The sequence below is a fragment of the Typha latifolia genome, chromosome 4, assembly GCF_019914945.1.
Source record: "Typha latifolia isolate L0001 chromosome 4, TyphaL0001v2, whole genome shotgun sequence".
NCBI classification, from domain to species: domain Eukaryota; kingdom Viridiplantae; phylum Streptophyta; class Magnoliopsida; order Poales; family Typhaceae; genus Typha; species Typha latifolia.
Window position 1 is genome coordinate 1092989 of NC_133089.1, and position 18193 is coordinate 1111181.

At 36.7% G+C, this 18193-nt stretch overlaps 3 protein-coding genes and 1 non-coding gene across 10 annotated transcripts; all 4 read right to left on the bottom strand.

Moving 5' to 3' along the window:
• Positions 1 to 272: 272 nt before the first annotated feature.
• LOC140787526 (uncharacterized) lies at positions 273 to 4048 on the bottom strand. 6 transcript variants are annotated; one of them, XM_073136494.1, is made up of 6 exons: positions 3935 to 4048; positions 2286 to 2351; positions 2071 to 2184; positions 1066 to 1136; positions 923 to 988; positions 273 to 821 (listed from the first exon to the last, which is right to left on the bottom strand). In XM_073136494.1, exons 2-6 carry the CDS (start codon positions 2338 to 2340, stop codon positions 555 to 557), a joined length of 573 nt encoding a protein of 190 aa, XP_072992595.1. In that variant the 5' UTR covers positions 2341 to 2351; positions 3935 to 4048; the 3' UTR covers positions 273 to 554. The 6 variants fall into 6 exon arrangements, with proteins under 6 accessions (XP_072992595.1, XP_072992594.1, XP_072992592.1 ...); XM_073136493.1 differs by having other exon boundaries at positions 2286 to 2370; positions 3935 to 3953; XM_073136491.1 differs by lacking the exon at positions 3935 to 4048 and adding an exon at positions 2990 to 3231.
• Positions 2824 to 2963, bottom strand: LOC140787852 (U4 spliceosomal RNA). Its single transcript, XR_012108923.1, has one exon. It is a non-coding gene; the product is annotated as a U4 spliceosomal RNA (small nuclear RNA).
• On the bottom strand, positions 3762 to 7625 carry LOC140787525 (nudix hydrolase 20, chloroplastic-like). 2 transcript variants are annotated; one of them, XM_073136487.1, is made up of 9 exons: positions 7338 to 7625; positions 7191 to 7255; positions 6700 to 6880; positions 6308 to 6388; positions 5711 to 5836; positions 5397 to 5494; positions 4925 to 5040; positions 4194 to 4314; positions 3762 to 4070 (listed from the first exon to the last, which is right to left on the bottom strand). In XM_073136487.1, exons 1-9 carry the CDS (start codon positions 7584 to 7586, stop codon positions 4001 to 4003), a joined length of 1107 nt encoding a protein of 368 aa, XP_072992588.1. In that variant the 5' UTR covers positions 7587 to 7625; the 3' UTR covers positions 3762 to 4000. The 2 variants fall into 2 exon arrangements, with proteins under 2 accessions (XP_072992588.1, XP_072992589.1); XM_073136488.1 differs by having other exon boundaries at positions 5415 to 5494; positions 7338 to 7624.
• Positions 7626 to 8027: 402 nt separating this feature from the next.
• Positions 8028 to 17656, bottom strand: LOC140787524 (dynamin-related protein 5A). Its single transcript, XM_073136486.1, has 16 exons — positions 17315 to 17656; positions 16393 to 16456; positions 16189 to 16293; positions 15919 to 16020; positions 15733 to 15783; positions 15564 to 15625; positions 15210 to 15300; positions 14032 to 14096; positions 12593 to 12787; positions 12375 to 12494; positions 11719 to 11789; positions 11338 to 11563; positions 10307 to 10357; positions 9865 to 10093; positions 8596 to 8735; positions 8028 to 8493 (listed from the first exon to the last, which is right to left on the bottom strand). The coding sequence occupies exons 1-16, from the start codon at positions 17441 to 17443 to the stop codon at positions 8365 to 8367; spliced, it is 1830 nt and encodes a 609-aa protein (XP_072992587.1). The 5' UTR covers positions 17444 to 17656; the 3' UTR covers positions 8028 to 8364.
• Between the last annotated feature and the right edge of the window lie 537 nt (positions 17657 to 18193).

Here is an 18193-nt window from a genome sequence, read left to right on the forward strand (position 1 = left end):
TTACAGGTGATAGATTGTTAACATAAGCTGACTAAGTCTAACAGTCCCTGAAATATAGCTGTACTTCAGTTCACACACCCAGAGAGCACCTAATCCAGATCTCCACGTTAGGGCATGGATTCTCTAGAATCCGGCTAGCATGACAGCTACAATTATCGGGAAACAAAAGCATGAGTAAGCTACAACCTAACCCTGCAGAATATCCATTTAGCTGTATCGCAGGCAAAGCACTTTTCAAAAACAATATAAATGTATTAGCGAGGGCAATAAAATTATACTTCCAAAACTTTGTAAATAACTTAAGTCGGCTGTCTTGCAAGCAATTTCTTGAATCTTAAAAGTTGCATTACATAGAATAAATACAATTTTCAATTGCATGAGGCTTCTGGACCTTTCTTGTTGTTACAAACTACTATCTGTCAACCAGTCGTCTCCCTTGCAACAGGATGTTTCCCTGATATCTTTAGGAGAAGCATTATCCCTGCATCACCATTAGTCAACTGAACTGCAAAACAGGAATACCACATCTCACGACTCAGTTATGAGGAAAGCCTCTAATTCAGGACAACTATTTTTGGTCGCTTATTGGGCTTTCTTTTCTGAAGTGAGTCATCATTCACATCATGCAACTTGCCAGGATTGTCTAACTTTGATGTTGCTAAATCTTCATTGTTATTATTATCGTCGTCGTCACTGTCTTCCTCTGTGTCAGATGATACACCAGTAGCTGATCTTAGTGATGGCTGGCGGCCGCCTATGACAGCTTCCGCCGCTGCTACAGCTTCTGCAGAATGAAGGTCCGCAACACCCATAAGTAGATCCTGTAAATTCATTACAACCGACAATTTCAATTTGTGAAGAAAGCCAATAACTTTTCCAACATTTTCTTGATTACAGATATGATAGTTTCCAACTCATTTACCATCTCAATATATTCCTTCTCATTCCCATTAAGCACTTCTACGTCATAATCAGCAGGAGATTTATTCTGTAGTTAAGAATGAGATTGTTTAATACAATGGGTGAAAGCCAACATGCAACATAGTATCTCAGGTTAAAGGGTACTTGTGCATCAAGCTTCAACTTTTCATTTGCTTCGGCCATTACTCCCAAGAAATCTTTCACTTTGCCAAGAACTGAATAAAAGTAAAAAAGAAAACAGAAATAAGCGAGGATCTAGTTTCTGTAGCATAGCAACCCAGTAAAAATGCTAAGAGCAATCATGAGTAAATAATTACCATCCGAGAAGCATACATTATAACCAATGTATGGCATAAATGTAATTCAGGGATTATTATCATATATTTCAAATGCATGGTGTTATAAGTAGGAACTAGACAATATGTGAACTAAATCTAATTTATTGAGTATCCCTTCCGAACTATACAAGCTCTTTCATTGGTTCCATGGCATGATGTTCAATGACTTCATTCATCGTGTGCGAATAAGTTATATGTCATTCATGGCCTCAATGGAGCTACATAGGCTGGCTCAGGGGAGTGCATACAATGCCAATGTTTCTCTTGTTGCATCATAGAATTGATGATAACAAACTGACATGCTCCCATGCAGCGACAATTAAAATCAAGCTTAAAACAACTGGTTAATCGTTTCTCCATCATATTTCTTTTCTATTTTAGACCCCTCCATACCTTCTCAGTTTCAAATTAAGACAGCTTAGCATGTGTTCAGAAAAACTATTAATTACAACAATGACCTGAGGATCTACCTATTGTACTTCTGACAGATTTCTTTTCTATTCATTCAGTATTAAATCCCCCCACGAGCTTTCACCATTTCCAATGGTTATCTCTTACAAATGAACTCGCCTAAACTGAATCAAAGAGAACCATCAGGAACAAGAAATGGCATAGGAGGTGCCATAAATTTCCAACCCAACACCGATTTGTTTATTAATGACCTTATTCTTATCAATAATACACTATTTTCCATACTTCTCCATGAAAATCAAGCAACGGATTAGAGCAAACATCCAGTGTCCACAAACCAGCATGTCTTAGACAGCAAAGTAGGAGAAAAAAGCAAGACTCAAGTATTTCTAATCAATACCTTGGCTCTTAGGGACTTGGGTAGTGAGAAATCCTCCATTAGAGTCCTCACTTACTCGAGCTTTTTTCTCTTGAGTCTTGGGTGCAGGATCTTTGGCACCTAAAAGAAGGGTCTCTGCGATTTAAAGTTTTAAACAAATATCAAAATATAAAGTGAAAAATTTCGTGATATTAACCAGATAAGTGGTAGGAATAAGTGAGATCGAGGAGCGCTACCCAAAAGAGACGGCTTGGATGGTTGATCCAAGAGCTGCTTGCTCGACTCTGCCATTGCTCGCTTCTCTATAATGATTCACAAATGCTGATATGGGGATACAACAAATTCTAAAAAGCAAGAAACAGATATGGCACGAATACACCAATAAATAAATAAACAAATAATATATTTCCAATCTATTGCCAGCCAATATAGCATACATCTGATAAAAATTTCTAATTTCTCCTATTGTAATTGACATCAATTCTAACATGTTTCTCCTATTGACTTTTTGCAGATCGACATAAAAGCAATCAAGCATTTTATGCAAAGCGTGTACTTACATCAAAGCATTGTATATTAACAGTCTAACACGATCGTCAGAGAGAGAGAGAGAGAGAGAGAGAGAGAAATAAAGAAGAAGAGAAGAACTCTGTGGCATTAGAGGGAGCCCTTCCAGAAATTTGCAAGCCTATACTAACAGGCTAACTTTAGTTGCAAGATTAAAAAAAATTGGAAACTAAGCTTAAATTAAGAATTTGCCGGGCTCTCCCCTGGGCTAGAGGGAACCCTCCAGAAGTTATCAGAGGCGCTGAGCTGAACCCAGGCCTAAGAGGGGGTTTGAAAATAGTTCTCAACCAATTGACGCACCTCGGTTATAACCTCAATAGTTGTGTCATTGCCCCAAACGCAAAGAGAGAAAGAGAAAGCAGTAGAGCTTCACCTAGGTGTCTTCCTCAGTCACGTTGTAAAGGCAGAGAGAAAGAGAGAGGAGCAATGGAGCCCGAGCTCCTCGGAGTCGCCCGTCGGGTGAGAGAGAAGTGGTACGGTTGTCGTCGTCGGAGGCTACAATTTACTTCTCGTCGTCGCCCGTCGCTTAGTATCGCCGTCGGCTGTCGGCCGTCGCGTGAGAGAGGAAAGCGGACTTTGTGGTTCGATCAAAATGGAGGGTAGGGTTTTAACCCTTTTCATCTTATTTGAGCTTAACGGGTTAATTAAATAGTTAACGGATCGAGTCTCATTTTTGTTTCAAATTCGACCCGCTAAACTCTAATCAAACTTTGAAATGTATTAGATATTTATTTTTATTTTTTAAATATTTTATTTTAATTACTACGAGATAGACCAGGAAAGCGCCGAGACGGTAATCGGGTTGGATTTGTAGAGATCCGTACCCGGAGAGGGTTTCCGGGTTCCCTCTAAAGCCCGATTCGGATACAGATTTTGTTTCTTTCGTTTTCCCCTTTCACTACCTATATTTCAGCCTTAAACTGCAAAAGAATTTTCTTAACATATTATACAATTTGTCTCATCTTTTTGTAAGTATTTAGATGACCACAAAGGTAAAGAATTAGAAGTATACAGAAATTTGATTAGCTTTAAAGAATTATTAACATTCTTACACTACTCAGGACATCTACTGCATCAGGGTAACCAATAGTTTAAAGACAAAACGAAAGGCGAGACACCGATGCAAAACAATATTATGAGACTAATTTCTTGGGGTTTGCAGTAAACTATTATTGCATTGTGCAACAGCAAAAGCTATAGTTTGACGCAAACTTTTCTTATGTGCTTCATAGTATTACAGTCATCCATCTAAAATGAAGATAAACACAATTAATACCTGCCTCTAGAATTGTAATTTGAGTATAGGGTCCTCTAATACCTCAATCAAATGAAGAATCATTGAGAAAAGCAATATGCTATATTCAAAAGGCAATCCAATTCAAGATCAGGAGCAATTGCCACGCCTTAAGCTCTGTAGCAGCTGTAGATAACCGCGGCAATCAGGATTTATGTACCTGAAAATGAAAAACTTAATTGGTTAGCACCAGATAACAATTATAGTGGCAGTTCATGAATAGTAGAGGAAATTGTCTGAATTGCAGCAAACAAGAGGAGAGGGGATGGTTAGACTTGAGTACCCATGACGAAAGAGATAGTCAATTATTACGAGGCAGCAGTTTGGCTTGAAGAATTCTGTTCTCCGGATGATGTTGGCGACCTGGGACACAGGCACTAATCTGAAGCTATCGACCTCTCCATCTGACAAAGTGTTATATGGCCAGTTAACAGCAGCATCAAGGGAAGCATAAGATTGACAATTGGAAAAGGTAATGAAGAAAAGATAAGCTCACATTACAGAAAGATCCTGTTTTCTGAGAAAAGTTTCTTGCCTTGTTTAAAGAACTGAGGCAGTTACAGTTTTATGTCATGTGTTATGTTTGTCAAAGAAGCTTTCTATGATCTGTGCAACTTAGATTAATTCAACAACATGGAGAGAACCCCAAGAAGGACAAACAACATTTATATACAACACCATTTCCATACCAAGAATTAACATCTTCATGATCTATTTATCACTTCATAAACACTAAACAGAAGCACTAAACATTCTGGAACAAGGGTTACATAATGACTTTCCAGTTCAGTTTGAAACTTCCCTTTTCCACATGAATTAAACCGAAAGCTAAAAGTTTTGTGCCAAATGAAACACTGCTAGATAATTTCACAAATTCACTTGGAAACTAACCTTTTCAGGGGGGTTGAAGAAAAACTATGCTAAAGATTGATGATCAAGAGAAGCTAGATTCCAGATTCTTATTTAAAATTGTAAAATAATTTGTTAGTATGTTTTGGTGTTGAGAAGAATTACCTTCATTTTTGGGGAAAAAATCTTCAGGAAGCTTCAAATCATAGCAGAAGAGAACATCCCTTTTGTACCTGTATCCTTCAATATCCATATAAGAAACTGCTCCAACAGATATGGCCCTGCAAAATTGTGGAATTTTAAATAATATATTTCCATCAAATCATGCTAAAATCAACAAAGAACAAATTTTTTAGAATGGCAAGTAATAAAGTAAACATGCTTATATGCATATGAAGTTGAGTCATAGAAGCAACATCAGTAATTATCTTTAAAACAACCTACTAAGTAACTTGCTTTCCCTCAAAATTCAGAAAGTGTTTGATGCATGGGTAGAAAGTAGAAACTGACCTAAGCAACAACACTACTGAACCCCCAACGAAAAAAAAATTGTATACATTTCTCTATCATGATGCAATTCATTACACCTTTTAGAAGCCAAGCACACTAAATAACTGAGAGTGAGATAGAAATTCACTTGTGAAAGATACTATACTTATTTGAAACAGATCTTGGGATTCCTGCTTCCTCTTCACATTCCTTGATAAGATTTTCCTTGCAAGTAATTCCATGTGGCTGGAGGTTCCAGAAAGGTGAATAATCAATATATTTTGTCAAGACCATAGAGATTCTACCATATGAATCCATAAAGAATGAGGTACCAGTTGATAGCTAGAAACTAAAGACATGAGAGCTACTTTTCTTTTCTTTTCCGTTTTTTCGATGTACATGAGAGGTACTTGTTAAAGTAAGCAATTGATGCAAAACACTCTAAGTTTATGAGTTTACTACCAAGCCTCCAGCAACAAGATGATCGAGCATTCCTGGAAATGTTGGCTTCACATTGCTTCTCTTACCAATCCAAAGAAACTTCTCCCCATCCTTCTCTACGTATCCATTCATATGAACTCCATAAGCCTGCTTCAAAAATCACATAAACAACTAAAAGAAGGACAAGATATGAAATAATACTCTCATTTTTAAATATAGATGGCAAAAAATGGGAATGCACCACAAATCCATGAATACGAGAGAGATGGAATGAAGAAGATGAAATTTAGGCAGGCTTTTTGAGGAGGAAGATAGTTAGTCGGCAGAACTGAATAACGAATCAATTTTGTGCAGTTACTGCACATTATATCTCAAGAGATTAACTAAAACAATTTACCTTTCAGACGGTGGGATAAGGACCAGATTATAGACAATTCAATCCCAGAACTAAAGCATCCAAAATATGCTGGACTTTCTCTTTTACATGATTCTCAATAAATGTCATTAACTCTTTCAGCAAATTCCATTCACTCTTAAGAGAATTATATAAGTTAAAAAGAAATTCATGAAAAGTTATCAACAAGAAAGAATTAATTATATGTATCCAGTATGACAGACCTTTATACCAAAGTAAGGAGCAGCTGCACGTTCTAAAGAGAAGAATGTGGGCATTCCATATGATGATGTCACTGGGTACAGCTGTCAATGATGAATGTAATCAGTTTGCAGAGGAACATAGAGTATAAGAAGAGATTTAAATATTAAGTTCAAAAAATAAAATCTAATTGTCATTCTTAAATCAAGTTGATCAAGAGAAAGATAGTACAATCTGCAAAACACTCAACTAGCAATAGAAAACGAAATAATAAACGGTAACATGCATGGTCCAGATTGGCAACCCGGTAGCGGCAACCATAACAACAGTGCAGACTATGAGTAAAATAATGTTGTCATTCTGTGGTGCAAAACACCGACAAAGTAATCTTAAAGATATAATTTTTTATAAGTACCTCATTTCGAATACCAGGAATCAGCTCTCCTAAACATTTGATGACAATTCCAACTGCTTGGGTTCTATCTTCTGGTGTTATAAGTGACGAATGAAGTGTGACATAGTCACCAACACTGGAGACCTCGTTATTCAAGACAACAGTAAAGACATCTTGGAACTCTCTTAGGTGCTCAAGAAAGCTGAATAACGTTCAGGGACAAATCAGTAGAAGCTATGATCCAAAAGACTTATTTTTAATATATTGCAAAATACAAATCATCACTCCTGTGATTACTTTTGCAGATTGCCTAAAAAAGTGGAACACCTTTTGTTCATTCATGCAGAATTTTCAAGCATACCTTCCAATCTACTAAATTGCTCTTTATGATTCCATTAACCAAAATTGACCTTTGTTACCTAACAAGACATAGTGTTTTGCAAATGTACCTAAGATGAGTTTCTTGCGATAAGGCTAAAATGTAGTGAATAAAAGAGATTCCGAAATCTCACCCCTTATGCACGTATCCCACGATTTGATTCTCGATTAAGAAAGCAACGAACTCCGACCTCATCTCCTGCTCACAAAATCCAATCCCAGTTACAGAATTCACCTCCTTTTTCTCGATCACTCTAAAACTTCCATAGAAATGGACTCACAGATCCGCGATTGCACAAGCGAACTCGATCAAAGTACCCACGGAGATCCAATTCGTCAGCAACGGAATCGTCGGCGGCGACTCGAAGGGCATCTTCCCAGCCAAATCGCGTGGTCGAGGCGAGCGATCTGACTCGACTCACATTGGAGCGCGGGCCGTTCGGGAATCGGATTCTTGCGCGAGGTAAGACGTTTGGGAGAGGTGGGTTTCGGAGAAGGGCGAAAGCAGCGGAGAAGCAAGCGGAAGCCATGGAATTGGGAACTGAGGAGGTGCTGGGACTGGGAGCCTGGGACACATATATGCTAATTACATTTGCGCATAAGCCCCTGATTTAAAGAGTTTATATTAAAAAGACCCGCTTGTTTTCGGTAGCTCACGGCGAACGCACTGAGAGTATTATAATGGCCAGCATATTAATCTCTCTTTTTCTTTACGATTAATCACGATCTCGCAGGCCTAATCCTCCCCATAGATAGATTAGATAGTTAAGACAATCATTAAAAAAATAGGCTGTAATAAACCCAGACAACCACTACTTTCTGTTAAGCTCCTTTATAGTACGATTGTAGATTTATAACAAATTACAATCACTAATACCCCTTTTATCACTCTGTGATTCCAGTGATAGTATATGACCATCTAGTATTTCCATCAGTCAAAACATATAGGATAGCAAATTAGCAACACAGTATTTTTCTCAAAAAAAAAAAAGCTAGATATAGTATAACTATTCTAACTGGTATCCGCGTATACAACAACACAACCAAATCACAGTACCTTCTATCGCTCATACAAAGGAATAATAGAGAGGAAGTTCGTGATACAAGGATTGCAGCTTGCCTTTCGGATCCAAAAGAAAGAACAATAGAAAGCAATCCTTGAGCTGTGGTCATCAACAATTGAACTAAAAATTATCTCCATCATACACTCAGCGAGAGAGTGATGCATATGAAAAATAAAAATAAAAGATCAGGTCATAAAGAAAGAAGAGCAAAGGGAAAGAACAATAATCACTGGCTGCATCCAATCTATTTGGCCCATGCCACCGCATCAATCTCAGCTTGGGCGCTTCTGTACAACTCTAGCCTCTTGGAAAGTGATGATCTGCGCTCCATTACTGCAGGATCTTCATCTAACATTGATGACAGCTGCTTCATCTGAACATAGAAAAATAAAGAGAGCAAGTACAGCAATAATTTAGAATAATACATTAATTTAGCTATGTGTTTACATGATCATTCGTAATACATTAATAATACCTCTTTTGATCCCAGTTCAGTAAAGAAATGATCAAGCAACGAGCGCTTGGCTTCACGTACTTGGCAATAAACGATAGACTTTGGGATGGAGTTCCGTAAGCTTGCACATACCATATTAACATATGCTAGAACAGTAGTTCCTAATCATTTACAATAACGATGTGAGTTCGCAGTTAGGACAATATAGTTGATCAAGCATACAGGTATTAATTATATAGTTGATCAAGCATACAGGTATTAAATTACCTAGCCACAATTTAACAAGATAAATCCAAGCGAAAAGACATGTTGCCAAATTAGATCAAAGGGCAACAAATATGATGAATATGTGGGAAGCAACACCCATACACAATCGAACCAGGTAAAATATTTCTAGCCAACGTAGCCACCGAGTATACTTCTAACGCAAAACTGGATTTTACATTTAAGTTCTTGAACAACAAAGCTACAAAATCCTTCCAACATAATGATATGATAACCAATCAATCTACATGGAGGCAAGTCTAAATTTTATGGATAGCCGTGTCAGTTGGCATAGGTTGATATATCTTGTATCAGTGAATTATCAGTACCGATACAAAGAAGTATCTTGTTACTTCTTCATGGCCACTCATGTCGGTGTGTGCCACTAGTAATTAACCATATCTTTTTTTTTTATAAAAAAACCTAATTTGAGATCTTTTTCATCACTTTTGATACCTCTTTGTATTTTCGTGCTTAATCTATATAATTTATACTTCAAATTTTATAAACCCAAGGAATATTTTAGTTTCCCGTGAATTAATAATCTCAATGGATAGAATTCAAGAAAAAATAGAGAAAATCATGTGATTAGAATCTAATTACATATGTTATACTAATATGCAGTATTTAGCCTCGAAAACTTATTTTCATGTTCTAGAAAGGTTTAAAGATTATCTTTTGGCATGTCAAGACTATTCAGTGTGTCAACAACATGCCGACTCAACAAGACACGTGCTAGAGGTGCGCACTCTGACAAGCCAAAGTTGGCACGACAATCCTTGCTTAATTTGTTAATTACAGTTCTCAGAAAAGGGAGTCCCAGTGTAAGGCTTCCACCAATTTGAGGACTGGAGATGGCAATATATCAGATTATATGTGAAGCCTTACACCTGATTGAAGTGATTGTTTTGATGGCTAAACCTATGGACACTTGAGTGCAAGGAGGCGAGCCTTACCATCCCACCAAGTGACAACTTCTGTTAATTGCACTTCTACTTTTACTGAAAAAGCAATATGAAAAATTACCTATTCTTCTGAGGTATGAATCATTGTATCTATCAAAAATAGAATGTGTCGGATTTCCTCCTTTCTCAACATCCTGAGGAAGCTTCCTGAAGAAATCTACAGTTAGATAACTGCATTCCATATCAACAAGCTTAAGGGTTGCTTTCTTGCTTTCTTCCTTCATTCTGTCCAATGAATCAAAAGCTGCATTTCCAACCTCGACCCGAAGTGTAGGATATTGCTTTAGCTCCTGCAGATAAGCAATTAAGATATAATAACTTGCAGCTTGGCCAAAAGGTTTGAAACTTTGAATGCTAGCAGAAAAATGAAGAGGTAAAAAATGAGCACATAGGTATCACTAATAAGAAAATGTTAAGTAGAAAAAAATCTTGTGAACAAATAACAACTAAGGAAATTTTCTTAGAGCGAGATGGTGTAACAGTAAGCAGGCCCAGAAACTTACAGCTGTCTCATTAATAGCCTTATGGACTAGCTCCTTCAATATTGCATGCACCTGGAAAGATGTGGAAAGAAACATAATAGAATTTTCGTGCAAATAAAGGCTCAATTAATGGTGAAAAAATTAAATAAAGTCATAATCTAACTGATTTTGATAAGTAAATATCAACTAAGAACAAGTAATAATTGTAGAACTCATAAAACAGAAAGAAAATCAAAATACAACTCTAACAAGAAGAATCAAAGAAACAAGCATGTTGTCCTTGATGAGAGAGAGGCTAGTTTTCTCAGGATTCCAGGTCTAGATTTTGAAGTTTAGACTAAACATGATTGTGTCTCTAATCATCTTACTTGCTAGATTCAAAGATCTATTCCCTGATACAAAGACAAAGTAAACTTTTCCACATGCAGCTAAGGATCCTTTGCTGCTGCAATGCATTCAAGTAAAAGCTATAATGGTACTTGAACTTCAGGAAGCAGAATGGTTAATTACTTATCGCCTGATAGGAACACGAATGTGGCATATACCGTTTCATTATAGATGATTAAAATGGTTACTTCTAATGAGTTTCTACTTCTGTTTTTCTAATTCCGAATGTCGTATCCAGAATCTAATGGAAGATGGTAGCCCAATCTGAGGGTAAAGACCCTTCTGAAAATCAGGTGAAAGCAAAACCCAGTAAAACAGTTCAGAAACAGCCAGTCTCTTGTATGTGAGTCTTGGTCGAGACCAAGGAAAGTCAAAGAGCAAAAGGGGAAGATATTGTTATAACTATTATCAAAATGATAAATTAAACAAAAATTATAGCTAAAACAACAAGCAAATAGAATAAACAAGACTGTCTAATGCCTTTAATATGATTTCTGTATGAAGTCCAAGTGATAAAATGTTACTAACATCATCATGTAGCAAGATCACATAAGAATAAATTTTATACTATAAAAATGTGGGATCGTATGAGGAATAGCAACTGTTAAATTTCAATGACATAAATGAGCAGAGTAATAAAAGTGTAGACATCAACTGATCCATACCGCATCAACAGCTGCCTCAGCAGGACCCCTGATAGAAACTAACGAAGATTCTATGAGACGGCGGTATCCTTGTTCAGGAGCAATCAAGTGAGGTTGATATCCATCAGCTTCAGTTATGAGCTTTCTAACATTCTCCATGGAGAGATGCTTGTCAAATTGCAACCTTTTTAGAGCTGCAGGGAGCTGATTGTCGAAAACATTGTAGATCTTCTCACCACCCGGGCGCCTGGAGAATGTAACATGATATTCATATGTCAATGCAGAACAATTAATGATAATGCTATGACACATACATGTAAGAAACAACTGAACAATGAGAATACAAAGGCCCTTAATCAGTTGGATCCATAAACAAACAAAATCACAGTATAAGATACATACACGCCATCAAGGTGCTCCTTGTAAATTTGATCAAATATACGACATATCTCCATAATTGTGTATAACTTCCCCTGCACGTATGAAAAAAATACTAATCATTTCTACTGATAGTGTATAAAACTGATAGGTAAGAATGTCTGGTATAGTAAGGTGTATCTGAAAAGAACTGTGTGACAGACTAGCAATAACAATGGTATTAACAAGGCCATAAATATGTGTAGTTAGACAATGGATTAATTCCTTACAAAAGATTAGGAAACAAGCTGCAGAAAACACAAAAGAGAACACCTCTTAATTACAATTACATGTACTACCAAGACTAGGACCCACTGAAGGAGAAAGTTACACGAAGAAATACCTACGGAAGAAAGATAGCAGAAAACGGAATTTTGGTCATCAAGGCAAATTTGAAGTAGGCCCTAAATACTCAACTGCCTGCTCTGTGTGAAAGGAGAAGGCCCTTTTTTTTTGCCTTGGGGAGTTAAAAAGGTACTGTCTTTGTATAGTAGCATTGCAACATTAAAAAAAAGTAAAGGGTAGTGAATAGAGCACTGTGCAATGTCTAGAAGAAACCATTTCATCAACAAAAAGGGCAGAATTAGATTTGGAACAATTGCTGTCGTATAAATGAAAAAAAGATTTCAAAATGGACTTACTCCCGCATCAGCAGCAATAGGTTTCCCAAGACGTTTAAGTTCACCTTCAAGTTCAACAATTGTCTTATTTATGAGAGATTGTAATCCTGGGATTCTGGACTTGATCACTGATTCCAAGTGCTGCATATTGCAGTCAGTGGTGAGTTTCTCTATGCAAATATCTATAAGAAACAAAAAGAATTACCCAACAGAGAAAAAAGAAAAGAAAATGGTGGAACCTTGGAAAGCATCTTCCCCAGATGCTCTGATCCCATTCTCTGCGCCATATGCTTGTATTCTGGTGTACTTGCAAAATAATCTCGCTCTCTACGCCTAGCAGCAATCATGTCAACACTTTTGTTAATATCAGCTTGGGAACGATTAACAACACCAATCCATGGGTACTGTAGCCGGTACGATCTCCCTTCCAGTATCTAGAAAGAACCAAAAGATGTAGTTCATTTGATTGCTACCAAAATTAATAAGTCAAATAGTAAATGGCCTTGCAAACTATGAGGATTTGGATGTCAAAAGTTCTGAGCAAGAATAATAAACAAAATAACAGGGCATTACATCAGTCATCTAAAGCATGTAACTTTCATCTAACAGAAGAAATATGATAGCTGCCTTCTAAGCTAGAAAAAAACACATTATACATATTGTGCAACTCCAAGAAAAAATGTAGTTCAGGAAAGGGAGAATACAATCATAAAAGATCACAATGAAAATGTAACAAAATCAAATAAGCAGCAGAAATTGGCAAAGACAAGCCATCTATCTAACATACAGTACAATAACTTATTCAAAGGATGAAGCAGACAAATTTCCAAAGATGCCAACAGGAATGAGATAAAAAGAAATTCGACGCTACCTCTGATTAGAAATAATTATTGTAACAATCACATTGATTCCATTTTTCTCTAATGTAAAAATTGATTTAAAATATGGCCAAGTCTATTTTAGATTCTCTAATAGTACAAGATCAATCAGAGGCCCAGATTGTGGTCAAATACAAGGGGCACAGGATGATTAACCTCCTGCATGATCACAGCTTATTCAGGAAATGTCTTCAAAGATATGCCCATCTAGATAACAGCCAAGGGAAGAAAATGTTCACTCACAAACATCCGAATATCTAAGAAAAAGGCTAACATAAAGATAGATTTGCAATTTAATGAATGACAAAAGAAATCATTAAATAAATAAATAATTTCACTTAGACTCCTAAACTATCATAATTTTTTACATACACTCTCTGAACTTTTCTTTTACCCGCATACACCCTTTGAATTAAGAAAAATATTCACATGTATTCCCTTAAACTAAGAAAAAAATAACTATTCAAACCTCTAAATAAAATAAAATAAAAATGGTTTAGGAGTAGTGTAAGTGGTAAAAAAATTTCAGGATGTGTACATGACATTGATAATCAGCGGTATAAGTGAAATTATCGCGTAAATAAATAAAGAAAACATCCTAAATTAGAACTAGGCACTGAAAAAAAAGAAAATATTTGTGTTGCAAACATTACTGAATGACAATTTAGAACAAATAGTCCTAAGAAAAAAATTATTCCACGAACCAGCAAATCATGCATAAAAGAAATGTTTTAAGAGAGCTGTAGCAGTTGATAAGTAATAGTTTCATGTATGGCACTTAAAAAGGCATCCTAACTTACATCAACAGCATCTGTACCCTTGTCCATAAGATCAATCTTAGTTAGGACTCCAAAAGTCCTCTCTCCTGAATTCAAATAGAAAGGTATGTGTTAGAAAAAAAACAAACCAAGTTGGTCATGCTCTCGCCCAGTAAACAACCGATTCAAAACATGTCTAAGTTATTAAGCATGACAGCAAATTTAATAAGTATAACATGCTAGTTTAAAGGTAAATGGGAGTGTTTCCAGAGAACTGAGTAAAATAAGTTAATAACACTAAGCCTGGAAAAAGATACTAAATAAAAGATTTACAGTACTTGCTATGCCTTGAGAAATTCAGTTGATAAAACTTATTTACAACATAGACAGGGACACTAGAGAAGGAAACCTAGTGAAAACAAGGAAAGTGGAAGCTGTACAAGTCAGTCAACGAGGAAATTAACCGTCGTACCCTCTTAATGAACTTTGAGGAGGGCGAGTGTATGGGCTCTACCTACATATACATTAGAAATAAGAGAACCTAATATTATACTGGGAGGTAGTATATAATGGCATCATGTTATGTGTAAACTACTCTACTCTATAATGCATGTTGACACCTTGTTGCAATCACTTCTTACTAATGAAAATATACTAGGTAAAAAAAAAGGCACGGTTTCATAATTCATACCAGACAATCCTCATTTCTCAACCATCTAAGACATGTCATACTAAAATTTGATTGATCACACATTTTATGTCGTTCATGTAAGGAAAAGGCAATCCTGATATGAAAAACACTCATCACCACATGAATCTCATGGGACGTCCCAATGCACGAGGCTCTCCTTCTCTTCATTTCAGAAGAGGTTGTTCACTATAACCTACGACTTCTTGGACACAAGAGACAAGGCTTATTGTCCCACAAAGTGATGCCCTCAATGAATGCCCCAAAATAACAAATAATAATTTAGCTCGCTTACCATTTGCATAAAAATTCAGTGATCAATAGCATGATGGTGGGTCTCTACGCATATGATAACTAGCAAACATGAGAGAACATCACCACAACCAGTTGTCCAGTTCTACTAGATTCTTTCACTCCTATAATTCTTTCTTAAGGCATCCGTTTTCCCAAGTGAAACATTAGCACATCAATTTTCGTGGGATTTTTTATTTGCACAATATCCTCAAGTGTTATTGTGAACTACATAATATACCTTTGGGGTCAACTTCACGAGAGATCTTGATCGCATCAGATGTAGCCAGATCCTGATTGGCTGGAGATATAGCCAGAATGATACAATTAGGCTGAAAAACAGAGATAAGTCATTTCTTAGTAATGAAATGAAGAAATAAATACCCAATACGGGCACAACTGTAGAAAGAAATTACATTCTTCAAGCTCAATAAATTTATCACATGGAATAGCTAAACGAGAAATGCAGAACAGGTTGGAGCTGATCCAATATAAACTGTCATTAGATAATGCATGACAAAAATATAGGCAGTAAAATGAGAATAGATATTGAATTAGGTAACATCCCATATACGACAGCATGTGATGGTATTACCTTTTCAATGAATGAGCGAACCATGTCTTCGATATCTTTCACAATACTGTCAGGTTGACCCTCTGCAAGGAATAGTTAATCACTTAGCATTAAACAAAGCCACCCTTAAATACCAAAAGAAAAAAAGTCAAAAAAAAAAAAACCTTCCTATGGATGGCAGGCCACTTACCAACAGCAACCTTTGTAAGTCCAGGAAGGTCAATAAGTGTCAAGTTCACAACTGTCAAAGTCAAAAAATTTAGCGCGTGTTAATAAGGGCCTGAAAAAAAATTCTAGAGTGAATCTGGTCTGCCAAAAAACTGAAACCTTTTGAACACTACTAATCTGAAAATAAAATACACAAACATTTTCTCACCATTTGGGGAATATATGCTCAAATGAATAGGAACAGAAGAGATTTGCTTGCTGCGACCAGTTTCTCGATCAGTCTCATCTTGAATTTCCTTTCTAACAAGGGCTGTATGAACATGACGAAGATTTGCATGAGATCAAATGATAAAGATCAAAAAAAAAAGTAGGCAGGTAGATATCCAATGCATAAATAATCTGGAAGCAAAAGGTGCAGTCTCCCTGTGTAACACCAAAAGTGACAGAATAATTGAACTTAGCAAGAAAATAAAGTTACCAAAATCCGTGAACTTCTTCCTTGGGAGGTGCATAAACTCTGCGTACTCTCTTCCTTCTTCGATCTTATGGAGTTGCAACACAAGGGGTCGACGAGTAACAATCCCTGTGAAATTTGATCAATCAACATTATTGATACTTCCAATACAATCAGATAGAGAAGTAAAACAAAAAGTTTAGTGTCCATTCAATCCCCATATATTACCTGAACCCCTCGGCAAGAAGTCCTTCCCAACTATGCTCTCCAACACGGAGGATTTACCTGAGCTCTATTTGACAGCACAGATTGGCAAGGTAAAGTCATATAAAGCATCAGAATTACATAAAGTCTCAATCGTAGGTTTTTCGCTCTAGAATTGAAGTTCTAACAAGTTGGAATGTGAAGTGATGTCCTAAAAATGTTCTATTCTACTTGCTGTGTAAAAGTAGATTTCCCGGTTACACTAGATATAAACGCAACAAGAATCACAGATCGACCAAGAGGTTAAGTTCAGATCTTATTCTATTGAAATAGCTGTCGGACCACCACAGAAAATTAATCCAGAGGGACCGAACATTAAAAAAACAAATAATGACATCATTGTAGTGTTAATTATCTAGTAAAAATGCATATTGTTTTCATACTACAAATGCAAGCCCGTGGACTGTCGTGCACAAATTTCAACAAACTTGTAATCTCATAATGACTTGCGCCAGTATAGACGTCAAGTATTGGTGTTATTCTTGGAAGAACATTTTGTTTTTGGCAAGAGAACAACAACCGGGAGCAGATAATACCTCCATCTTTGGAGCGTTCAAAACCCTTAGATGGAAGGGATGAAAGATTAAAAAGAAAATTCAAATAACGGAGAGGAGGAGAAAGATAAAACGAAATGAAATCAAGAAGTAATCTGCAAACATATAGAATTCTTATTGCGATGAATTATAGCCGCTTCCAGTATTGTAAAATGACGGGGAAAAGCAAAATTGGACCATTTGACACATATAATTGCAGAACGGATTCATCACCAAAGATAACATAATTCCACCAAAACCACGGGATCTAACAAAATCCAAGGCAAGATCCCACAAAAATGAATCAGATCTCCGAAAAAATTCTAAAGAAAACACAAAAGGCAAAATGTTACCTGCCCTCCGACGACGGCGATCGCAGGAAGCGAATCCCAGAGCGTCGGCAAAGCGCTCTCCTCCCCATGATCTCCTAGCGCAGTGCAAGCCCTCTGCAACTTGTTCACCAAAGTGATCAAATTCTCCATCGAACCCTCTTTTTAGAGACGAAAAGAGATCAGATCGCCCCCAAATGGCCTCGGATCTGAGTCCCTGACGCGAACCCCCTTCGAGATCTTCTCCGAGATATCGATCAAGATCCAAAAATCGAGAGGAGAGAGGGAGATTGCAGCTGCCGAGAGAGGAGAGACGGGAAAGGCGAAGGCGACTGGGTAGCGAACCACGGCTCGTCTCGACTAGGCTATTGTGCGTGTTGCGCTGATAATTTAATAGACATTTCTTTTGACCATTTTATAAAAAATCACCATCACTATTTCATATTCACAATTGACACCTTTTCAACCAAAAGAAAGCTTTTTATAAGTAAGGAAAATAGTCAATCTTAAAATAATCATAAAATGTAGGTGGTAATATGCAAAACAATCTCCAACCAATTTCGAAATAGCCCACCTCGTAACGCACTGACGTGGCGATACATGGGAACATGAAGGTACCACTCTGAACGAGTCCTCCACGCGAGGATCGGAAGATCCTCACCGTTCGTTCAAATTAAAGCCGCTCCTTGGCTCTTTTGTCCCTCTGGACGAATTCAAAAAATTTGATTCGATCTTAGCCGTTTGATTTGTCGCCAATCTGAGATTTCGGAAAAATGTCTTCCAGTTACTATTTGGTCGAACTTGATTATAAAATTAAAAAAAAAAAACTTATCTATGAATTATGATTTAAACACTAATAAAATAAAAGACATAACTATATCTAAATTATAGATAAAACATAAG

Bases quoted from the DNA above. Each gene is read 5' to 3' on its own strand.
- LOC140787525 (XM_073136487.1), bottom strand. From the start codon at position 7,586: ATGGCTTCCGCTTGCTTCTCCGCTGCTTTCGCCCTTCTCCGAAACCCA. The intron at 7,256-7,337 runs GTGAGTCCATTT...TTTTGTGAGCAG, and splicing joins GCTTGTGCAATCGCGGATCT to GAGATGAGGTCGGAGTTCGT. The intron at 6,881-7,190 runs GTGAGATTTCGG...AACGTTATTCAG, and splicing joins GTGGGATACGTGCATAAGGG to CTTTCTTGAGCACCTAAGAG.
- LOC140787524 (XM_073136486.1), bottom strand. From the start codon at position 17,443: ATGGAGAATTTGATCACTTTGGTGAACAAGTTGCAGAGGGCTTGCACT. The intron at 15,301-15,563 runs GTAATACCATCA...TCTGTTTTTCAG, and splicing joins TTCGCTCATTCATTGAAAAG to CCTAATTGTATCATTCTGGC. The intron at 14,097-15,209 runs GTATATTATGTA...ATTTGAATTCAG, and splicing joins TCGTGAAGTTGACCCCAAAG to GAGAGAGGACTTTTGGAGTC.
- LOC140787526 (XM_073136494.1), bottom strand. From the start codon at position 2,340: ATGGCAGAGTCGAGCAAGCAGCTCTTGGATCAACCATCCAAGCCGTCT. The intron at 2,185-2,285 runs GTAGCGCTCCTC...TTTAAATCGCAG, and splicing joins ATCCAAGCCGTCTCTTTTGG to AGACCCTTCTTTTAGGTGCC. The intron at 822-922 runs GTAAATGAGTTG...ATGAATTTACAG, and splicing joins AGAAGGAATATATTGAGATG to GATCTACTTATGGGTGTTGC.